At 40.7% G+C, this 25,602-nt stretch overlaps 1 protein-coding gene across 4 annotated transcripts in view; it reads right to left on the bottom strand.

Moving 5' to 3' along the window:
• Window positions 1-6,944: 6,944 nt before the first annotated feature.
• The window catches only part of LOC145448459 (ryncolin-1-like), a 112,475-nt gene continuing 93,817 nt past the window's right edge, over window positions 6,945-25,602 (bottom strand). The window contains exons 1-5 of one of the 4 annotated variants that reach the window (XM_080326844.1): window positions 20,827-21,136; window positions 20,609-20,769; window positions 19,465-19,561; window positions 14,906-15,002; window positions 6,945-7,317 (exon numbers count right to left, since the gene is read on the bottom strand). In XM_080326844.1, the coding sequence (XP_080182970.1) occupies window positions 6,981-7,317; window positions 14,906-15,002; window positions 19,465-19,561; window positions 20,609-20,769; window positions 20,827-21,088 (954 nt within the window). In that variant the 5' untranslated portion in view covers window positions 21,089-21,136 and the 3' untranslated portion in view covers window positions 6,945-6,980. Of the gene's footprint in view, window positions 7,318-14,905; window positions 15,003-19,464; window positions 19,562-20,608; window positions 20,770-20,826; window positions 21,137-25,602 lie in introns of those variants that run through there. The other 3 variants (XM_080326845.1, XM_080326846.1, XM_080326847.1) reach the window with 3 other exon arrangements.

The raw sequence follows: 25,602 nt of genomic DNA, 5'->3' as shown, positions 1-25,602 counted from the left end.
GGTTCATGCCGCACGGCTGAGACTATTCGCGAGTATCTAGCAGGTTAGCTCCGAGTGCGTCTATTATTATGAACTACTTTGTTGAAATGTCTGCTGTTATTTTGTGACGTCCGGATGAGATTTTCGTTTACACCCAAGACCAACAACATTTTGGAGGGCTGGCGAAGTACTGTTACGGCCCTGGTTGTGACATGACAATTTCATCCAAAAATGTGAAAACTATTCAGAAGAGGCGGAAATAGTCTAATAGCACAACGACTTTAGTAGGCTAAGTATCGTGCAAGTAAGCAAACCTACATGAGTGTTTGGATAAAGTAGAAGTAGGGGAGATGTGGTACCGATGGATCAAAAATTGGAAAATGTTCGCTGGCCCCAAAATGTTCAGCCGAAAACAGCAGATCTTTTGCTGGCTCAGCACTTTGATACAAGCTCTACCTATCGCGCACATATACATGAACATCCGTCTTTTCAAAAAATATTTATGGACGTTTAAAATTTGTTGCTCGAACGTGTCATCGGTCCCCACCCGGTGGGTCCAATGGCACACGACCCGGGGACCTATGACACATATACCCAAAAAAACTCAGATGTGACAACTTTTCTTGCTCAGTATTATAATCTAAGCTACAGCAAGCCAAAGAAGAATTTTCGGTCGCAACCGTCAAAAAATAGATTAAATATTGACTCAAATGTTGTCATAAAATCACGTTTCGATTTAGGCTCGAACTTATAAATTTGAGGGTACATACATATTGCCCGAAAATCGACAGTGTGACTTCCAAAGACCTCGTTATAGCGATAAAACATCATATTCGATTATTACATAAAGATTTTCTGTACGTAGTCATGTTTCATTTGTCTCATGATTAGTATGCTTGATTATTTTGCTTGATTTGGCTATTGTATCATCGGTTCCCGCCCTACTAATTTTGTACATGAATCGAAAAAAATTCCACTCAAGGAAAGAACTGGAAAACATAATAGGTGCCATTATATAGCCTGATACAAGCCCTACACTTCACAATGAAAATGATTGCTGGTTTGTTCGTGTTGAAGGTTACAAAGAAAAATGTATATGTCGATCTAAATTTAGTTTACACCCCCCAAAACAAAAAACATCTGCGAGAGACCCCATAGTTCGCGCACGTCGAATTTTTTTGTATGTGAGGAACGATGTTGCCAGCATGCAATTGTAGAAAAGTTCACGGAGTGTAATCATGGAATTATCATAGAGAATTTTCAAAGTATTTTCGGTCCCAGTGATCCATCGGTACCACATCTCCCCTACTTGTTTTTTGATCACATCTGATTTTTTTACTGGGACGCTCAGGTAGATATGGGGTGAAACCCTGAAAGGCTGTGGTTCCTGTGATCAAGATAGTATGACATCAAGTTAACTGTTGTTGTTGTTGTTGTTATTTGCGGTATTCATGTTGTTTGTCGCCAACTTTGGTCATTTACATCAGGCCAACTTCTTCGTTTTTATTCCGTAGCTGCCGACTTGTAGCAGGCGTTGGTTTTATCCATGCGAACACCATCACTCGTTCTGCTGTGCCGCTATATTTTGTAACATTTTGTAGAACATTAGGCTTTGATTCGTAAGGGAAACAAGGACCACATTATCGTCAAGTGCGGAGTGTGCTCTCAAGAACGCATTGAAAAATTCCCAATAAATCGGCCAATAGTTCTATCGATGAATCGAATGGAGCAAAAGGCTGCATGTAGTGGCTCACTGACGTAGTAGAGACCGCCTCTAGAAGATGTTTGACGCAGTGTCTTCATCCATGCTTTCATCTGCTGTTCGTTCTATGCAATTTGTTCTTTCAAATTTTTACACTGCTGTTCTACTTATTGACGCTGCTGTTCTAATTGTTCCCTAAGGACATCTTGGGTGTGTGGCAGTCACGACGATGCATATTATGTCTCACGAATAAAAACCTTGCCGCACTTAACCTCTTCTCGGATATGTTGAAACAGTTCAGATACTATCACAGGATCCCATCCTCGTCGCCAGAAATGTTCTGTTGTGTTCCGCGAAAGCTAGCCATTTCTTGATCATAAACCGAAGCATGATAAGTCGATGCAGTACAAGTTGCGACCATGTTTATATACCACCAAACCTTCACGGAACTAGGACACAGGAAACATGGAACACAGTAAAACAATCAACCAGCAGAAGTAATCATTGGCAAATGCAAAGTAATTCCACAACAGTTTCGAAACTCAACCGCCCCTGAGCAAGTCACTGCACACGATGTTACACCACAAGAGTCACAATTGGACCTTTGATCGGAGCATATATTTCCTGCAACCAATGATGTCCAAGACGGGCGTGTCATCGCAAATACGAATGAGTAGAGTGTTAGCCTTAATTGTAATTATGACTGTAAATAACGATCCCGGCATTCCTAATTACCGCGAGCCCTTTTTAAAGATAAAATTCATTCACTACGTATATACTGTACATAACACGATTTGGAAGGTTGAATTTATTTGCTAAATAGCCAATTGGTTATATCCAGGAGACCAAAACCTCTCACTATAGTACAGAGCCCATCTCTGTATAACACGTGTCTCATGTCTTTCTTCTCGTTACCACGTAACTTGCGATTTATAAGCCCGTATATTTGAATTATATGTAGACTCATTCCGCCATGTCCTACTGTATATAACACTGGTTCCCAACCTTTTTGTCTTCGCGGAGCCCTTTCGGACCATCACGGCCCCCGCGAACCCGCACGAAGTTTTAATTCAATTCAAGATCAATTATCGTGCAATCGTCATCTGTCTTGTGCAAATGATAACTGTCGGCTTAGTGATAAACAGCAACGAAATGACTTTTCTTGAAATAAGATCATACTATTCATGTAGAAATTTGGTTAACTTCTATTATTTCAAAGCGAATTCTGCAACTTCATTTCCTGAAATACGTGGTCGTGTCTTGAAAATACCCACCGAAAGTGCCGAAGACCCATTTCCACAAAGATTGGCTAGGTGTCTACAAATGTAATAATATCGCGTAACGTTTCCGACGACACATTTGGGTATGATCGCAACAACTATGGCACCAAAATTGACGAGCAAATATTTTAATGAGCATAATTACTACAAGCCTGGTCATTTCTATCTAGCACAGGGGTGGCCAACCCGTGGTCCGCGGGCCAAATACCGAAACTAGGTACATTATCAAAAATATATTACCCATATTTAACGAAATATATTGTTAACGCCACTTTATGATTTGAGCAATAGGGAGTATTGTAAACCTTACGTAATTCCCTGAACTGAAACCCGATAAGACCTTTGTGAGTCGTATATTTTGTCGTGTGAACGTAGGTAACAAAATTTGAAATGGTGAGATGTTTGGTGTATGTACTCCCTCATCGTGGCTATGAGAGATATGCGTATGTAATACTACGAAGAGATATTCATTAATTCATTATTCGCTGATTCGGAAGTCCGTTGCATTGCCGTACGTGATTCAATAAAGTTACAAGTCGTGGAGACAGAAACAAAATATATTCGTCAGTGTGATCCATCGAATACGTGTACAATAGACAGGCTTCGTGGTACGTCAGCCAACGAGCCAATCCACGGCGTGGATTGCCGGTCGTCAAACGCAAGGGAACACGCAGCGAATTGTAAACGCAACCTTCTGTAGTCAGATTATACAACTATAACATCTACAAACATTCGCTCTGCGTTATATGGTGACCTCCGACGTTCAATCAATCACGACCGACCGGCCGACCGAGCAACGGACCACGGAAACGATCAATATAAAGATTCGCCTTACACAACGGCGAGAAAGGCTATCAAAGAAACGACGAGACGTTATTGCCAGGAAGAAATGCAGAGGGGTTGTGCTTCACTGCTTCCGACGATGAATACGCCGGAACAAAGACAATAATGAAGACAACGTCTGCAGTGTCAGAAATCGGTCGGAAATCGCAGAAGTTGTGCAGATTTGCGGACAGTGGTGATCCAAGCATGCATCACACGGATTAGAAAAATATAAGGTAGATCCATTTTTTCTCTTGCACTACTACGTTAGTTGGTTACTGTTATTGGGATATTGACAAAGTATAGTTTAGTAAAGTAACTTGCAATCATTGGTTTCTGAACCCAGATAGGGGTCGCATTTCCTGCGAGTCAAATCCTGCGCTGATGGCAGATGTAGGACGCAGCTGCTTATATAGCATGATGTTTTGAAAAGAGATGTGTGCGGGTAAACCCGTAGCAGGAAGGCTACCCTATTTATTCGATGCCATGATGCATCCAATAGCTGAATAGCTGAATATGTATGTGTGATGAATGATGATATATTGCAAGCCTTATGAAGAGATATTAGGCCTCTGCCATACGACGATACCCTTTTGTTGAGTTTATCATCGAGAAAAATATGCACTGCGGTTATGCATGATATTTGCAAACATTGCTTTGCATGTAATGCAATAAATAGGGCACACTCTCGTTCTGTTGGAATATACCATTGTTAAATGCTGCGTGATGTGAATTAGGAAGTTTCATATCAATTTAGAATAAAACGATTGCAAGTGAAATTTAGGCCTTTTTATACCCATAACAGTATCTTGCTTATTGGTTTGCGTGCGAGTGATATGTTCGATTTCATGAATGTTGAATTATATGTTTATTTAATGTTGCCGTAATAACGTGTATGTATTGTTTTGAGGTCTTAAGTGATGTCTGTGTTTTTTGAGCGCCTAATGTTGTTGATTTGTATTTCAGCAGTCTACATAAACAGAATGATGCTACATCGAGTCATTTCAAGATCAGCCGAATACTATGTTATGATGGTATTTCGTTTAATAAGTTTACTTTTGCCCCTGCATATAAAATTGTTACCTGTTTCCAGTCCCTATGATTGGTTATGACCCTAGGTGTGACGTTTTGAACAATATATTCGTTTTTTTTTACACCAAGTTCTTTTGGTAGGAAGGGGGAACTTTTAACGAAATATATTGTTAACGCCACTTTATGATTTAGCAATAGGGAGTGTTGTAAAACTTACGTAATTCCCTGAACTGAAACCCGATAAGACCTTTGGGAGTCGTATATTTTGTCGCGTGAACGTAGATAACAAAATTTGAAATGGTACGATGTTTGGTGCATGTACTCTCTCGTGGCTATGAGAGATATGCGTATGTAATACTACGTAGAGATATTCATTAATTCATTGTTCGATGATTCGGAAGTCCGTTGCATTGCCGTACGTGATTCAATAAAGTTACAAGTCGTGGAGACAGAAACAAAATATATTCGTCAGTGTGATCCACCGAATACGTGTACAATAGACAGGCTTCGTGGTACGTCAGCCAACGAGCCAATCCACGGCGTTGATTGTCGGTCGTCAAACGCAAGGGAACACGCAGCGAATTGTAAACGCAACCTTCTGGAGTCTGATTATACAACTATAACATCTACAAACATTCGCTCTGCGTTATACATAGGTAATTTATTGTGAACTTGATGCAACGCTAACCAAAAATTAGATCAGCCTGACCGCAAAATTTTGGATGTTAATTGTTGACTAAAATACCAGGTCCGAGATATTGGCGTATCCAGGGGCAAGCACAATTGTCCTCGTATATGACCATAAAGTAGAATATTCCGCATATTCGCCGAAATCTTCGATATTGAAAAGTCCAAGTGTCGAATAATCGTTGACCTTGCCAAATGAGCCCAGCGGTATGCAGAGGCGACCCACAATTTCTGCAAGTAATATTATTGTTGACCGAATTCATGAATTAACATTGAAAATTTTTCGCGCTGTGCGTGTCTCGGTCATGGAGGCACATTGAGTCTTCATGTAATAATTGAGTAATTCGTTGAACCGATAGCAGACGATATAGATAATAATAAGATCTTGGTTGCTTTCACACCTTATTTAACGTCCACTTGCAAAGTAATAATTATATTTATTACACGAGCTTTCGGAGCGGATGAAGGAGCGGCGCTCCGAAAGCTGGTGTAATAAATATAATTATTACTTTGCAAGTGGACGTTAAATAAGGTGTGAAAGCAACCAAGATCTTATTATCATGTAATAATTGTTATTGATTTTGGTACATATTATTATGCGTATCGTTTTCACCATTGCCCAATTGGGTAAAGGTCATCGACATTCAAGTGGCCCACGCAATGGTTCGTAAATCTCATGCAGCGCTTTGGCCGAAAAGTTGGCCCACCCCTGACTAGCAGCTTATCTTGAAGTTATTATGGAAAAATCGTTGTATAGGCTTATATTACAGGAGAAAATGGATTTTTGTGGACATTTCGAAGTCACTATGTTTGACCCTACTCATCCAAGTTTTTCCCGAAATACCCAACAAAACATCTCTAAACAGCAAAATATTTGTATCAGTAGGCTATTGGCAGCAATTTAGCAATTAAGATGACTCTCACAGTAGGATATTTCATCTCAGATGGTCATTCTGTTGATGTGAGCTCTGGAGTTTTACTAGTAATGAAGCGAAACTGCCCCGTGATTTTCCGAATTAAAAAAATACGAATTTTGAGGCTTTGCGGACCCCCGGTTGAGAACCGCCGGTATATCACATCCATTCGACCATGCGGCATTATTGTCGTCGTATTCTCGTTGAGATGTCAGATCAAAGACTGACGCAGGAACATGCGTGTTTTACTTCAAGCTGAGTATACCTACTTAGCCACAACTTACGTGGAAATCAGGGTTCATCTCTGGCAGGTTATCAGCAAACAGTACACCTTCTACAACATTAAATGACAGTTGGATATCGTCATCAAATTTTGTTGGATGCATACATGATACATATAAATATTAGGACAGGTATCATTGGTGTATACAAAATGCAAATTCTGCAGTCCATAGCTTATCGATGAATTTATGTCAGGTCAGCCGACGTAAAATGTTTGAAATATCATGCAACTATACACGTGAATCCGCTAGCGATGCTCTCTCGTTTATTGAAGAAATTGAATCATAACTTTCTCCTAAGCTTCATTTCCGTATACTTCATGTACAAGCGTCGACTCGTTGGTTCATGATACCATGAGATACCCCTCCAATCGTTGACTATGTCATATTTGCCATTGAGATTTGACCACTGACAATCGTTGTACCACCATCCTCCTTTCACAATTTCCGCACAATTCCTGCCAGCCGATCGGTCATGGTCTGCGTCTCTCGTCGAAAATCGTTGGTTATCAAGTCGGGCATTCGAATCGGACGGATGACCAAAAGAATCCGAGGCGTTCCCTGAATAACCGCTGACATGCAGTCTGTAGTCGTCTGACTCTGGTCCAACGTAGAAGGAACTGATAGTAGATGAATCGGTCAGCAAAGTAGATTTGAGACTTGTGAGATTACTGCTATGAGGCTGTAGGTTGTGGGCAGAATGATTCGAGTATTCGAATCTGAGTCCGGTATTAAGTTAATTGACTCGTGTCGAGTAGTAACATATGATATTTGCGAGTGCTAAAATTGAACGCTCGCTCTTTGCCGCTAAGAGTTAATTTATTAGCGAAAATTATAGTTTCGATAATAGTTCCACTGTGGAATCCTTGAACATCGGTTTGTCGTATGCTAGCGTATAAGAAACATACAGTAAAAAGCAGTGGCGGCTCGTGACAATATCGGGTGGTGGGGCAAGGGCCGCGAGCGACTTTTATCAACATGACGTCACAATGGCGTTTTCAAACGTAAAAATGTAACTTTATGATGGTCACATGAATTTCCCGATAACGGTGATATTAACGAACGTAGGTGCCGCGAGAGGTTTGCCGGTGAGCCGTGACTTGAAGTGTGGTAACAAATGTTTTATTCATTTTTTTTAATCAAAGGATTATTTTACAAAATGTACGTGAACTAAGAATCGTCCCTATGCCACGAATCAATTATCAGGTCATCCTTAGTAGCATGCGTTATGATTTCATGGTAGAGTTAGAGATTACGCAAATCGAAAGGCCCTAATTTTTCTAAGCCCGTCCGAAGGTGTTTCGTACACGATCCTGGTGTGTTACGACAACTGAGCTGGTGGTTACGACTAGGGCTGGGCAGTGGGCACAATGATTCGAGTACTCGAATCTGAATCGAGTATTAATTTTAATGATTCGAGTCGAGTAGTAAAAGACGATTTTTTTGAGCACTGAAATTATACGACCTCACCACTGAGACTTGATTTATCAGCGAGGAGTTTATCAACGATCAACGCGTTTATGCTAATTTCACTGTTGATGCCTTGAAACCTTGATTGGCCGTATCGTAGTATACGAAACATGAAGTACAAAGCTACGAACGTTATAAGAAATAGCACATTTCCGAAGTCATGATCATCCCACAATACTGTCACCAAGTGCAATGAAATCGCGCGGTATGGTCGAAAAAATAACAAAGTATCCTCAATATGATGGATAACACGCATTATATTCTTTGTGGTCGCTTAAAAGGTACATATTTGAACTTTGACAAATAATATTCCGTTATGACGTCATAATGAGTGATACTCGATTACTCGACTCGACTTGAAGCATTTTACGTGATTCAGAATCGAATCACTCAGGTACTCGATTTTGCCGAGCCCTAGTTACGACCAGGTGATATGCAACCAAAGCGGAGGTACCCGGCGTACGATTGGATCAACGGACTGGACAATTTCTAGTCCTCTAATTTGCACTCTAAAGGCAGCTGCGTAAACTACGTACGGAGCAAAGATTCAATACGATTCATGTTCGCGCTTGACTTGACCAGACTAATTCCAATGACTAGAACTCGATTGCGTAAGCCTAACTGCAAAGGTCAACGAGTTCGGACACATACGCAATTGTTATCTCATAGATTGGGCCTGTCATATTGAATCCAGAACATCAATTTGAATGGTCTTTGCATGGAATCCTGAGAAATCCCTGAGTCTTTGAAGAACTAAGGACAGCAGCTTCAGAACTTCGGTCTCGGAACAACATATCACATTTTGGCCATGAAACTGGTGACTGTGACACAACACATACGGCTTACACTCTATAAGTCTGCTGCGAAATCGCCGTTGGAAAATATATTAATCAATAAATACATGAATGAAAGCCGTAAACTTAGTATACTGTTACATGAAATCATCGAGAAGTAGCATTTGCAATCTCATAACCCATTCCGGCATGGTACACTGTCAAAATCAATACAAACAGACGAACACCGAAGTTTGAGTAAAATTTGAAGGCCACAATTTCACAGTGAAATGGACATTGGCGAACATAAAATTATGTGAATATTTGAATGCAAACCGAGAATCTTAATTAGCTGTTTCATGAGATCACCGAGATATACAATTGGACATATCATCACCGATCTCGTTATGGAACGCAGACTAGATTAGCACAGACAGACACCGGCTTTTGCGTGAGATCCGCAATGATATAGGTAGGCTAAGTATCAGATCAGCGCGCATCTCTACCATAATCGACCTCGAAAACGAAATAACTGCCTCAATCCTTGAGTGTCAACTTTAAGACTTGGCACCGCGCTCGATACTAAAATCAAGACGTAACGTGCAAAAGCTCATGACAGATCTAGGTACGGAACATCGTTAAAATCAATAGAGAACAATAACGGCTTTTGAGTAAAATCTGTTGCTGTACAATGTACATGATAGATCAGCACACACTGAACTTCGGAAACGAAATAACTACCCTTATCTTTAAGTAGCAAGCCTGAAACTTGGAGCAGTGCTAAATACTACCTTCACGACATATCATACCAAGTTTCAAGAATTATCATGGGGCGAAACACCGTCAAAATCGACCTATACCAGCAAAGGTCGACTCAATGCATATTACGGTAACCGAGTTCAGATATAGATACGATTGTTACATCACACCTTAGGGGCAAACAGGCATAGTTGCCCCACTTGCTCGGCCATTTTACGAATAGGCGAGAGTAAATCACCGTTTCTTTATTGTGCGCGGCATTGAGAAAATAGATAGTGAAAGCTTGTTATGTGCACTACCGGGGCAAACCCCGGCTAGGCATTCACAAAGCGAAAACACAGAAGAAAATTCGATTTTCGCAGAGACTTCGCTACGTATGGGCATTTGCAAGCGAAAGCACAAGAAGAACGCGGGTTTCGCTGTGATCTCGGTATATATTGATCGCTGTGCGTCTATAAATGGTTAAATTGTTATTGAACAGAATTTCAGGTGGGGCAATGCCCCAGTTGCCCTATAGGACGAGCCGCCACTGGTAAAAAGCTACGCTGCATAGTGGAAATGAGATTTCTGTGAAGTCACGGACAACTCACAGCGGGTGCCTTTATTTTGTACATGCAAGCTAATGAAAAGCTAATGAAGCTAATGAAAAGCTAATTAAGCTACTGAAAAAAGTAAGCTAATGAAAAGCTACTGAAGCTAATGAAAAGCTAATTAAGCTAACAACTATGCTGTAGCACGGGGGCCTTTCGATCCGCTTGGCGGGAGCAGACCTTTTAACGTGGTTTAACGTGGCCCATGCATTTTAAAGGGGAGTTTGGACTTTGAAAATTTTCGAGCTCGCCTATACATCAACGTGGGCGACATGATTGCCGCAACTTTGCCGCGCGTCGTCTACCCCAAAACATGCGGCCCTATGGCAAACCGCCTATACTTGCTCGGATCGGTCCCAGATTCCGTGTGAGCTTAGTCGTGGGTGGTGTTTGCCGAGAAAATATTTGGAAATTTTCCGAAATTTTTTTCGGACTTCAACTATTTTTCAATTTCGTCCCCATGTTAAAATATAGGGAAGTACGTCGTTTTTTCGAAAAAAATAATTTTCAAATTTTGTTTCGATTCCCACTTTTCTGGTATCGTTCGACGCAGCTGACGCAGTAGAACACGCCGGTACCCTGGGCGTGGTTTTAGGTGGTCGCAGAAAGATTTCAGATTTTTATCCTCGTTCTGTTATCAGGAGCTCGAATCGACTATCCGCTTAGCTCTACGACGCACAGGAGCTGAGATACGAAATTTCGTGTTATTGCTCGGCTTCTGTGAGGCCCAGCCCCAAGCTCGACCCCTCATTGGAAGCGCCGCAAAGAAACGAAGCCGGAGAAAAAAATTATCCGGATCGGGATCCGAAGCCGAGACATTTCCGATCAAAGGACCCAAAAAGCGACTTTCGATCGGCTATGGAGGCTATACTCTTTGTCCGATCCGGATAATTCTTTCACAGGGCGTCTTGAAATATTGAAAGGAACGCGACTAGGGGTGTTTGGAGAGGGGAAAATTTTCGGACTTCAACTTTTTTACGATTTTGTGCTCATGTTAAAGTATAGGGAAGTTGGACTTCGGTCGATTTTTCAGAAATTTTATAATTTTTCAAATTTTTTTCGATTCCCCATTTTCTGCTATCGGTCGAAGCGGCGCACGCTGTAGAACGCGACGGTACCTATTTTGTCTCGATGGGACCACGGGGAGGGAAGTTATGGCCCGAAAACCAAAGTTCGGACACCAACTTTTTTTTCGATCTTGGCCCCATGTTAAAGTATAGGGATTTCGGACTTTGACGTTAGACGGTCGTAGCGGTATAATCCACAGTTGCAACACCTATGGGTTGTGGGTTCGAGTCCGACCGAGGTCGACCAGAATTCCTATATGGGTGATGGAGGTTTTTGTAGGTTCCTCCTCGCCATGTCATCTGCGTAAGCAGTGTCTTATAAAAGCCAAGAATGTGGGCTGTGGTACAAGTCGGCTGCTATGGAAGCGAAATGAAGAAAATTGACTGGTGTGAATGACCATGACCAATTGACCATAGTAGTCGACACATACCATGAACACCTCAAAACAAACCTCTGTATGTCTGTCGGTGCCGTCAAATCTTCTGATTTGCAGTGTGCCGTTAGCGAAAAAAAGGTCGAGAATCACTGTGCCAGGGTGCCGCGGACTATTTTTTATTTACAGAGGGTGCCGCGAGGTTGAAGGTTTTGACAACCACTGGTCTGTCTGAATCTGAATAGGCAATATTGTAATCATGATTCAGAAACCCCTATTTGGAATCGAATATCCAGATGATGGACTCACAACAACATTTAAATCTGAATGAAAAAAAACATCTTATAAATCTCAATTTGAGTCCTGTGAAGAAATCGCACCGATCGGGCAAACGGTGGGGTCTCCAGAACCGATCGAAAGTTTTGAAAAATCTCGCACTAACGACCAAGTCCAACTTCCCTATCCTTTAACATGGGGACGAAATTGAAAAAAAGTTGAAGACGGAAAAAATTTTCGGAAAATTTCTAAATATTTTCCCGTCCAAACACCCCCCCCCTTCACCACGACTAGGCTCACACGAATTCTGGGACCGATCCTAGCAAGTAGAGGTGGTTTGCCATAGGGCGCCATGTTTTATGGTAGGCGACGCGCGGCAAAGTTGCGGAAGTTATGTCGCCCACGCCAAAGTATAGGCGACCTCGAAAATTTTCAAAGTCCAAACTCGATCCCCTTTGAAATGCATGGAACACGTTAAAAGGTCTGCTCCCGCCAGGCGGATCGAAGGGCCCCCGTGCTACAGCATAGTTATTAGCTTCATTAGCTTTTAGCTTCATTAGCTTTTCATTAGCTTACTTTTTCATTAACTTAATTAGCTTTTCATTAGCTTCATTAGCTTTTCATTAGCTTAATAAGCTTTTCATTAGCCTAATTAGCTTTTCATTAGCTTGCATGTACAAAATAAAGACACCCCTCACAGCAATGTCCCGACGTGCAATGAAATAGGCGTGGTAAAAAAAACGCTAAATTCTCCGTAATGTTACGCAAAACTGGCAACGCGCGATCCTAGGTGCACTTGGCTCCATACGCATAAAGATACCAAACGCTCTTCACTTTTAATTTGCTTTAGAAAAAGGCTTAGACCAGGGGTGGGCAACCTTTTTGCTATTCACGGCCACATTTCGTAGTTATAGCCTATAGCCTACGGCCGCATTTCAGGACATAGTCGCAATGAACAAACTGGAAACCAAATTCCCATGGAAAACTATCCATGTTTACATCCGTTGAAGACCGAACAAATCTACTCTTTGATATCATATTACTGTACGCATCGACATCCTTAGTGGTCATGTAAATAATGGTTACTGGGAGTGGTTATGGTCACGCAAAGCGCGGAAAGGCTTCAGATTCACGAATGAATTACGCCATTTGTATTAGTAGTTTCACATATTGCTATCAAGTATTTATCCTTTCTCAGCCCATGTCATCAAATTCACCGGTAGAGTTGATGGAGGGGGTGTTTTCGAAAATTTAGGGCAAGTTAGAAAGGCTGAGGCATATTCGGGTGGGCCATGTGTTATTAGACACTTTGCTGCCTGCTGTTATTTCTTGAACTACCATCAGGATTGTCAGTCTTGTGGTAAGATATTGGAATCCAACAAACGTACCAGAAACGAATTTATTTCGTGAGGAGCACACCATTCCAAGTTGGTATTTCTGTTCTCATCTGTACTCTCACTAGTGTGTGGCTCAGATAGCAAACGGCGCTACTTTAAATCGCAAAATGAAGCCGCATTGAATCGCGCATGGCGCAGAGAAAATTTCAAGACAAATTAAAACTCTCAAAGATTAATCTTTTCCTCAAAAATTCGGGGCTCAATTCGCAAATTCAATTTTCTTGTCGACGGCCGCCAACACATACTAATTGAATTACGTGTCCACGGCCGCACTAATTTACTTCTACGGCCGCAGGATGCCCATCTCTGGCCTAGACCCACATAATTCAATAATCGATAGACTTTGTCACATTGTCCAATAGGGACATATTCTAGGTTCATCAATTTAAACACGTGAACATACACGGTGCAAACTGCCTCAGTCGCCGAGAAATAATCCCCATCCGTACGTACTATACCTAAATTCAGACCGTCCTAGACATGGATTTTTCTTTTTCGGGAGAATATATATTCATAATATATTTGAAATTGAAGTCACTCAAGGTCACTAACCATTGGTTGGTAGGTGGAGTCTGAAATGAGTGTCGGCTGCTAAAGATTTGTTTTTAATTTTAATTGATTTTTTTTATACAAGCACTAGTATCCTGATCTGATTGAATGCTGGTAATTTGGCACGCATAGCGAATATTGAGCTTCGATATTGCAGAAGCAGTTGATTTTGTATTAGATGAATTCGCTCTCCAACATCGTTGTCAAATCGGTTTTTCTTCCTGCTATTTATTTGTTGGCACAGATTGGACAGCTCGTTGTGTGACACCAGTTTGATAAAATCATAATCTAAAACGTGTAGCCTGCATGGTTAGGTTGAGTCAACAAATATTGATTCACGGCGAAGCCTAAATTGCCATAATAAAATCTGAAAAAGGCCAAAAATAAGTTCTTTATGGCGTCTTTGTCGCATGCCAAAATTAGCTATGCCTGGTAATCGGCAATCGAAACCAAGATTCCCCCTTTGTAAGACCAGACGTGACTTACTTAGCTACGACGACCGTCAAAACAATGGTAATTTATAATGACGCATCAAATTTGACAGCAGTTCAATAGAAATTTTAAGGTTCTTTAAAATCCATCAACTTACAAAATGAGTAACTTATATGTATGGGCCATAATGCGTTTTAACTGAGGCCCCATACCAGTGGTTCCCAACGTGGGCGATATCGCCCCCCAGGGGTTGATTTGGCGATCTAGAGGGGCGATAGGGGGTGAAAATGGACAAAGGGGGCGACAGGGGCGAAAATAGCGAAGGGGCGATGTCTCGTCAAAACAGCTGACATTTTTTTTTAGTCAACACACCGGTGATTTCGGTACACAAAATTGGGGGGGGGCGATGATCGGTGTTGAGCTTGAAAAGTGGGCGATGGGTCGAAAAAGGTTGGGAACCACTGGCCTATACCTAATATACAATAAAGTGTGACGAATAGTCTATCTCTATTCACTGTCACCTGTACTTCGCATAATATTTCTCGCCGTTTCTATTAATCATTTCGATTCTCAGTTCCGTGTTGCTGGTGGTCGTCAGTTGATGAATCGTTTCTAATCCTGCAATATAAGCTATACTGTCATCGGAATGTTCTTTTCGGTTAAATTTCTGCCAGCGACGATACGTTATTCAGTAATATATGGATGCAAAGTATTGCATTTCAATTCGTGTTTCTTATATTGGAGTATAAGCCGCATTGTAATTAGCTTATAGATTATGATTAGCTCACGTCTAATACACATGTCCGAATCGTCTATTGTAGGGATGGTGTGAACGTGAGGTTCACGTTCGCGTTCTGTGTGTGAGCCTCAGAAATCTTGTGGTTCGCGTTCGCAAACGAACCTTGTTGGATTCTGCACTGTGAACCTTTTCCATTTATTACAATTTCTTACTTCATTAAAACATCTTACATTGAAATGTTTTACATTTCAACTCTCTGTATGCCACTGGCAACACGAAAGGCAATGCAGCACTAAACGAGCATGCTCCTTGCACTTTTAGAAGATTTTATTTGTTTTGTTAGAAAAGTTTGCTCGAAATATTCAGCATACAGTTTGTGAATATTTACTTGGTAACTTTATGCTTTATTTTGATCAATGATCGACATCAACAAAATTTCAATTACAAAGAATGCATCGTTGTCTTATGTAAAAAATCCAGCCGGCGTGCGGGATTTGATATTTTTATTGTCACAGAAAAAACGAATCCGTCAGATTAGGGTGTTGGCTATTGCATAACTTAATTTTAAGTAACATCTGTAGCAAGTATAGAAATTTTACTTTGATCAATATCGATGTAGCAATAGTCCGTCGCAAGATTGATTTTATGTAATTATTATGGCTATGGCAAATTCTTTAGGTCAAAATTAGTTCAAATTAAGTCAAAATTGTAGCATTATAGTTCAGAAAATGTCAAATTGTAAACGGAGTCGAAATTTTTTAAACCTGCATTTCGTTTGTATCGTAGATTTTGCATTGTCGGGAAACTTATCATTTGACATTTTACAGCTTGTGACCTACTTTATAGGCCTACCGTTGTCTGCTCATTGTGAATCATAAACATTCAAATGAAACAAATAGGTTGACATGGTGTTATGCTCAACGTACCGCAATATCCCAACTGAAGCAAGACTGCGGGGGCATTGCATGGTTCTTATATCAAGAAGCGCGTTATGAAGAATTGTGATTTAGACACCTTTGTCAGAATGAAGCAACACGGTGTGTCACCAGCAGTGTACGCACGGACAACTTCAGTGTTGTCAGCCACCAACTGCTACTGCTACGCTCTTTCTCCATTCTTGGCAAGCAACTTGGTAAGGACAGACACTTTCTACCCGAGAATGTAGGGACGTATCTTTCGTTGTACTACAACAAATTTTAATTATGTCTACGATAGTACGTGATGTAACTACCGGAATTCTTCATGGGGCTAGATTTCGTTCAAATCAAGATTTTTCATCATCAGTTTTTCAGGCCGAACAACTTCGTAAGAACAGACAGTTGGAACCAGAAATGAAGATTGTAGAAGTAGTATAATTCCAACATTATGTGTGGAAACATCTAATTTGAATACGTTAGGTCAAAGGTTTATTAAAATTTATTTTTTTAAGGCAAAAAAATCTCGAAAGTTAGATTTTGTAGGTCAAATATTCAGTTTTTTAGGTAAAAACAATACCCTAATTATAGCATTTGATTGTACCAGTTGATACATTTAGAGATGTTGAAAAATTCAGCATGTAATTATATGTTATACTCGAATGATTTCATAATGTGTCCTAAACCGTCGCTATAGGAATCGTATTTATCAGTGGTCTCAAAGATGCGGCCTGGGGGCCGCATCCAGACCGCCAGACGATTTATTCCAGCCCTGGAAGCAATTATGAGTAGGTTTAAAAATCCCTGTATTATCCAGTACATTTCTAACAAATGCTGAGATATGATAGTAAGAAATACTCCCCAGATGGCCACAAATGTTCTGATCATAGGGCACATTATAATCATCGGACAATGGTGTTATGGTTTCACTCCATAGCCAACATCAGGAAAAGTTGTTGACACAGACATCCAATTCCTAAAACTCAAAATAGTGCACACTGAGTTCAGGAAAAATGAGACAAAAAGTAGTTATTCGCCAAGCGAAAACGCCAAATCGAGACTGTTATATGGAGGTAGCATAGAGAATATAATAGTTACAAAATAGTATAATTCTAATCTATTTGGTCGCACTGCTGTATCATTTCTGACTCAAAAGATCCCCGACAGAGAGAGAAACCCGGATCACGATTAATGATAACGGGCCAAATTCTTACACCGCATTTACAGTTTAACCTCCCGTATTCTTCACCACAGATTACAACTGAAACAAAGGGAGCATAGATAGGTTTGCATTTAAAACAAAAATCAAATTAAAACAAACATGTTTAAAACAAGGCCCTAATTTAAAACATGTTTCTTTTTAGCCATGACGTCACTAATATTCGATTGTGACGTTATAGTGGACAGTGACATTGACATTTGAAAATAGAGGGTAAATATAGCTGATTTGACGTACTATCTTTACTATTAATGTTGAGCCGACTACTTTCAGGGTTCCAACCATCATGTATCAATATGCGTCGGCTACATCGGTTGGTAATTGTTCGTACATGTTCGTCCATACATGTTTTTTGGAAAGTATTTACACAATTATGGCATAATTTTACAACTAAAAAATAACAATTTTTTAAAGGAATTTGTTTAAAACACTGTTTAAAACATGTTTTGAACAAAGTGTTTTAAAACACCGTTTGTTTTAAATGCAACCCTAAGTCAACTTACTCCGTCCTTACAAGTCAATGTTTTAGCGGTTGAATTCAAACAACCAATCTTCGAATTTCTGCCAAAAACTTCCGTTGTTTACTAATAAAGGTGTTGCTATAACTCTGTGATCCGTAATGTAATGTAATATACTATTATGTATACATGATTGATATTCAAGCGAAAAGCAAGGTGTGCATGTTGAGTTAACATATTGGAACAGTTTGACTGGGATGGCCCACGAGCAGTTTGAACGTTTGGATCATGGCCGCGACGCAAGTAGAGTTTGACACCCCAGCTGTACAATGTACATGTACTGTACATTGATGTACTATTATACAGAAATGTAGTCTTGTAATTAACACTGTGCCGTCAAGTGACGTCATAAGTTCGTGTTCACGCGCGCGTTCACATGGTATCATTCCAAAGGGTTCGTGTTCGCACGAACCAGAACCTTTCAGTAGGGTTACGTCCTCCTTTAGGAGGATTTGTCCTCATTGTCAGTTTTTTGAAAAGATGGTCCTTTTGGGAATTTGTCCTTCTTTACTGCTTTCAGAGCTAAGATAGTTGATAGATTCTAGTGAAAATGGGCATAAATGACGCTAAATAGGAAATTCGTGGTTAGAACGAAAGTTTTGTCAACCAACCACAAAGTCAGAAAAAATTTACCATTTTTTCCGGATTTTACTCCAGTATTCTGAGTTTGGAATTTCGAAAAAGTGTCCTCTTTACCCGATTCCAAAATATGGTGACCCTACTTTAAGGGGTTCGCACCAACCCTAGTTTATATAGTTACAAACTCGTTCACGGGTATTTATATACAGGCATACTATAATCCAGCGGTTCCCAACCTTTTTGGATGTCGGAGCCGCATTTTAAACTCCGGAGTACATATCGAGCCGCATGAAAACAGTCCAGTACTTATCACTAAGATTAAAAGTCAACTACCCTACCTCCGGACCCCACCATTCAGCTAATTCCACAGCATTCACATTGACTTTCATAGATTCTATATCAGCTATTTTAGCATTGATAGACACATTTGGCGAGTGCTATGCATTAACATAAACTGAATATGCGTATCATACAGGATACTTTATATGTCGTTAGGTCAGCTCTTCATATATCCCTGCACTTAATGCACAAGTTCAAAGAGGATTATACGGTGAGTTTTATTCGACTTATTGTCATTAATTCTTGACTATATGAGTCGGTATTTTGATGTTAGTGAAATGCTGTGGCAATTTACTCTTCTCAGTGACGATCCATAAAGGTATATGACCAACAGAACGGAAGATGTGTCCTTATCTGACGGGTATTCATCCATGCGTCTGAGTCCACAAGAATTCTTTTTCCCGGTATTCAGAAGTGGCCTTGGGCGGCTTTAGATAGAACTAATATCGCTTATTTTACTATTCATTTGCAGAAATTGACTATAACTAGTCATAAAACAGCAACTGTCTAATATAGTTTGTGCAATAATAAGAGGTCAATCAGAGCCGCAAGAAAGATAGCTTGAAGCAGCATCCAGCTCTCTGAGCCGCGGTTGAGAATCACTGCTATAAACCAATGAACATGCATAATAGTGTATATTTCAAACATCCTATTTTACATCAGATACCATAACCTATTGCTAGAATTGTAGGAAAGAAGAATACGAGGAATGTTCACTCCCTCACACCAATCGATAGCAGGAAGCATTCATTGCTTCAATAGAAAGCATTACCTAGCCAGAATTCTCTACTTGGTGTCCCAAATCCGGTGACGTAATCGATCCAATCACGGTAGAAATCAACTTCGCCGTTCATTCTCCGCTGAAACACCTAAACAGTACAGGTAGTACAGTAGTTACGAGCGATTTGTCAGTGTTGTGCTGGTCTTATGGTCCATGGGTGGCTAAACCGTTTTCAGTGAGGATTCGAGAGGCCCGCGACGTAATTCTCGAAATTAGTTATGCTATGGAAAATAATTTAACAAGGTGATCTAATATAAAATTGCAAGGCCAATCAAAAATGTTAGCAGCCGGACCGTGAAATTCCAGACGTTGGTGACGAAAATACCAGATCTGGCCGCATTTTCTTAGATATTCGCATATGACCACAGAGTAACACTTAGCACTTCGCGCAATTTATTGTCAATCGATTTCCTTCTTGTAATGGTGGGTCTACCCCTACGGAAAATAAAACGCTCAATTTACAGAAATGAGTTCAACTATATTCCCAATTATAAGATAACGTGTTCTCCAGAATGCAGTGAAGTTGTCGCATTGTAAATTGTGTGTGTCCAGATCAGATTAAAGTACAATAATTATTGACTGTGCACGCAGATAGATCGTCGCTGATGAAGCCTTCGTACAGAAATATTTGATGTTTGTTTGTGGTATTCATGGTGTTTGTCAACTGCTATGGTCATTTACACCAGGCCAATTTTTCTTTGTTCCTCTTCCGTACGGCCCGCTTATAGGCTTTTTATAAGACACCGCTTACACGGATGATATGGCGAGGAGGAGCCTAGATAAACCTCCAACACTGAGGTAGGAATTGTGGAGTCGACCTCTTGATATGTCCAAGTGCCTAATAATCCTGTTCTTGCCAAATGAGCCGAGCAGTATACAGAGGCGACTGTAAATATATATGGAAGTAAAATTCGAGCCTGGCGCGGCGAGGAGTTTTCATGACATAATTGTCATCGATTTCATTCTTAAATCTACGATAAGTCTTATTTTCTCCGGTAACCAAGAGAAGAAGGTTTCTAACACTCAATTAGCCCGTTCAATGGTTCGTAGATCTCATGTGGCCCTTTGACCGCAAAGGTTGACCACTCCTGCTATAGTCCCTAGTCATTTAATATGTTATTTAATATGTACTCACAATCCAATTTCCCCCGTCGGTTGTAACATCGCAGTATACTTCTTTAGTGTCAAAATATGACGGGATAAAAATATCGATCAGTCCCCCGGTAACGTTAAGAGATTTTGCCGTGTCTTCAGACAAATGATCACAATTTCTCGGCGCAAACAAGAATCCAATCTCTTAAATAACAATTAACAATCGACGGCACTTTCGTGAAAAAATTATATCACTTTTACTTTCGTTTAATCTTCGGTCAACGATCCTCTCCACATTGCTCAAATTCACCTTTCCAGCTGCACCCGGCGGTCCGGGAGGACCTGGTGGTCCGGCTTTGCCAACTCGTGTTAATTCGGTCTGACCAGTACTTTGTTGCATGGGACATAAACTTTGACATTGCTGACAATACAAGTCTCGGAACGCCCTATCTGCAAGTTGACACATGACTGCTGGTAGAGTCGTCAAGACCAAGATGAAAGCGAGAATTGGCGGTATTGCCATTGCAAGCTCCTATCATTAATATTCCAGCAGTGATTCAAGTAAAAGTAGGTAGGCCTGTTGAAAATTTCATCTCATCGTACGCGATCGACTTAAAACGGTTGCCTACGTTCATAACCAATTTGCGACCGAGAGTACCATTCGCCCTTTTCGACTGCTGCCTTTTATAAAAATCAAAATCACATTTACTAACCAGCCCAAATATGCAAACTTCAATGTCGATACTGTACATTTACTTCATGGCGATAGAATGAGCTATTTTCAAAGGACTTCAGAGAAAGGGTAAGCGGTAAATTTTCATTTATGAAAATATATCTTTCGGTCACATATAAAACAAAAAAGATTACTGTACGACTGAGGTCGACTAATAAACAATCTCAAGTACCGCGGATACTATAAAGCACCCAAAAGGAAAATATCATCACTACCCAGCACGTTCAATCTTCGCTATTATACGATTTCGTCAAACCTAATATGCGTTGCCATTATATCGCATAGGTGCAGTGCAAAACAATACCTCATGCTGCACAACGAAAGCGATAGCAATAGTCATACCAAATGCGCGGCCAACAATAGCAGGATAGCAACCAATACAGTGGCCAGCTTGGCCGTGATCAAATCAATAAGAATCTCTGCTAACATGAAACGCCAGAATATCGAAGTAATGACTCGGATAACGAGCATCAGTTTCGATCATGAGAAAGGATTGAATCAATCATTTTGTAACAGAACCGATTGCCGAAATATTGATTGGGACTACTGCGTGCATCTCATAAATAATGAGTACTAGAGGTATACACCACTGCGAAGTGTTTCAATTGCATCACGTTATGAATGCTACGACATAGTCGAGTGATTTCATTTGCATCCCGAGCATTTTGCGATACTGTGGATTGCTGTATCGACACTTTGCTAATGTAATGTACAGTGTACACGCCCGTACCGCTTTTCTGCGATTTTCACTAATGTCTATTACAAGGTTTGAATTATAGTAACCGATTATCATGGCCGGGCCTTGCGCAGCCAAGTATTTATTTCGTATTTGTTTATGACACTCTTTAATGCAGCGCACGTTGTAATAATTTGCTCCTTTCCGATATCGGCGGGATACTTGTCAATAAGTGGCACTAAGTGCAATATAAAACTATAATGAATATTTAGGGTATGGCTGTTAAATCTCTAGCAGGAGGTCTTAAACTTTTGTAGCTTAGCTACTAAATTTGTTTACGAGTTTTCACGGACACCCTAACAGAAAATTCATCAGTACTAATATGAACCATGGCTGTAAACACGATTAACAAACACACACAACGGACCAAGTACGGCATTACGCGATTCGCGAACGGCCATTTTTGGTTACGACGATCACATTACTGGACTGTGTATTTCCATCATCGACTTACTACGCATTTGTTTTCTATTTTTCAAAGCTATTTTGGCTCTTGCATAAATTGCAATCAATTTATCATCTCTCAGCCCATGTTATCGGATTTACCGGTAGAGCTGATGCGGGTGACGACTTCAAACATATAGGGCACGTAATTGAACATGGTACAATCTTCCGTCAGGTTCATGCGGCACTGCTGAGACTATTCGCGAGTTTCTAGCAGGTTAGCTGCTGTGAGTGCGGAATCTATTATTATGAACTACCTTGTTGAAATGTCTGCTGTTATTTCGTGACCTCCAGATGAAATTTTCGCTTACACGTTCCAGATCAAGAAAACCTCTTTTCGTGAGATGAATGTAAATTGCAAATTCGAATTTCTCCATAGCGCGCAATAATTTTTACTGCAGTATTTGTATTGCGAAGCTCAGATTGCAGTGATATGAATATTTTGCACCAACTATTTCGGCGCCTGGTTTCGGCGAAAAAGCGGCGCTGTCTTAGACGAAGGTTTTATCCTCGTCGATCTTGCTGTTAACAGACTTCGCAGAGTCAAATGTTGACGAAAACTTCATGACTGTTGGTGTTTCTTTCCTGGGGCGAAAATGGCGACGCCGAAATGCCGGTTTGTAATATATAGTCTTGCATCCACCGGTTTCGTATCCCTGTACCATATAAACGGGCTCCAACAATACTAAAAAGGTAGGAGTATACTGTCCGTTCATAGTTGCGTTGTTCTGAGCAGGGCTGTGGAGTCGGAGTCTGAGTTTGTGAAAATTACCCTGACTCCGACTCCAACTTCTTTATCGTGAAATCAATTGCTTCCAACGGTATCTTTGAATTACTAATAATAAAAACAACTGTAATAGAATTTTTATGTACGATGAGGCCCTATTATTAGTAACGGTACACATCGCGGACGGCCAAATCGTGCCCTGCAGGTCAAATTTGGTCGGGAGAAGGTTGTTGTGTGGCCTGAGAGGTAATTGTCGAATCTAGATATAACACCAGGTAAAATTGCAAGGGTAACCAATATCTGATTAGCCTGACCGCGAAATTCGATGATCACTAAAACATCAGTTTGGATGCATTGGCGCAACCAGGGGCCAGCCACATTCATCGCAGATCTTCGCATATGACCGTAAAGTAGAATATTCCGTAGCAGATTTGTTTGACTTGAAGTATTTCTTCGCACTTCGCATGATTTATTGTCATATTTCTTGCATTTAGTATTGGAACCATCATGGAAATTATAAATACGCGTAATTTACAGAATTGAGCCCAACTATACTCGCTATTAACGAATAATATACTGTCGTCCAACATGATACTTCGCTTGTGCGCTCGATGCGAGATCGTTGGCGATGAAACATTTGCACAAAATGTCAGAGGCATGTTCATTGTTCACCGAAACAGTCGATGTTGTTATGTCTAACACGCCAAATATTCTTGTTCTTGCCAAATGAGTCCATTGCTATACCGAGGCGACCCCCAATACATGCAAGTAATATTTGTATTGATCGAATTCATTCATTATATTTTAAATTTCGTGTTTCGCGCGACCAGGGCATGACTGCACACTAGGGTTGTTCAAAATTTGGAAAATGTTTGGAATTCTGCGTGTCCATCGCTTATTCTGTAGATTATTGTTAAAAAACAATAATGGGCTTGAAAGAAGCTCGCAGGAGAGCCGGTAATATTTGTCTAAATGCGTTTGAAAGTAGCCGTCGGCGAGTGGGCGGGGAATCGATGAAGTGGGCGGGCAAAGAGAAGCCATTAATCCTGATTGGTTGAAGCCGGTAATAATAAGCTAATGATTGGCTGAAACACCGACTTTGTGAACACTGCTGGTAACGATTTTTGCGTGCTGTTGTGCAGTAGTTTCTGTTGGTGGCATTACAGACATGATATATTGCCTTTGTTAATGTTGTCATCAAGAGTCCATAGTACAACATCGCAACCGCCTAAGGTAATATCTACCTGCAGAAAGTGCTATGTATTGCACACTGCACAGGTGCTCTCGCTAGTTGAGATACGAATTAACTAGATGCATGCATATTGCTACCTTCAACCTTTCCAAAAGTTACTGACAGTGAGTGAAACTCAAAAATTTACCACCAGGAGTCAACATCTCAGTAGTACTTGTTATGACTGGTCGACATCTCACCCATAAACAAACGCATATTACACTTTTTATTCACATTTGAATGAAGGCGAAAAGCACTATTTACAAAAGACATTAAAAAGTACGTTGCAGATCAGTGTTGCATTGTCAGGCACAAGTTGCAGATTACAGGCTTTTGATTAGAGTTGACTTCCTGCTGTCTCCAACTGTCTTCCTATGCTGTTTCACAGCTTGAAGCAGACAGTCTCTTTGTCGTTCATTGTCAGTCAAGATTGCAGCATAGTCTGTGCTTAGCTTTACACCTCGTGCTGCGATATCATTAACGACTGTGACAGAACTGATGTAGGAGCTCATTCTGGTGTAGGAATCTGATAAGTGCCAAACATCATCCGGTTGAGCTAGCCACGCCCCAGAGCATTCAAAAACATCAAATATGTACCACGACTGTGACCCAATAAAATCAGACAAAGTAGTGTCCTTGTTGATGTGTACAGTTGCATTCAACGAGGGCGGGCCTCTCCTGAAACTTGAAGTTCGCTCTACCTGCAGGAGCGTCTTTGCCATATTTTCTCGGGTTTCATTGCTTTCACTCGGCGAAAACAAGGCATATACAACGGTTTCCTCCACGATATACCAGTCATGCTTTAAAAGCTTTTGTGAAGCAGCTTTGGAAACTTGTTCATCATGTTCCTTGTAACTCAACATGTCCTGGATGAATCTCAAGTCATTACCGGTTGCATCACGACCGATGCTGGAAGCAACCCAGGCAGGGATATAAAAGAGAGCTAAAAATAAATTGAAGCGATGCAGCAGTTCCACTTCTTCAGATTTGTAATGTAACTGATCAGCCCACATGAAGATCTTCTGAGCATACAGAATTGTGCCCATCCATCTTGCATGGTGTGTTGCACCAGGTTTGTGATGATGTATATCTCCAGCTGCACCGAGAAGAGCAAGAGCATTAGTCACACATTGTTTGTAGTCATCCCGTGTGAAGAAATCTTTTCT

The sequence above is a fragment of the Botryllus schlosseri genome, chromosome 10, assembly GCF_051294905.1.
Source record: "Botryllus schlosseri isolate E-star chromosome 10, Bs_hap1, whole genome shotgun sequence".
NCBI classification, from domain to species: Eukaryota; Metazoa; Chordata; class Ascidiacea; order Stolidobranchia; family Styelidae; genus Botryllus; species Botryllus schlosseri.
This window is presented reverse-complemented; position numbering and strand designations above follow the sequence as displayed.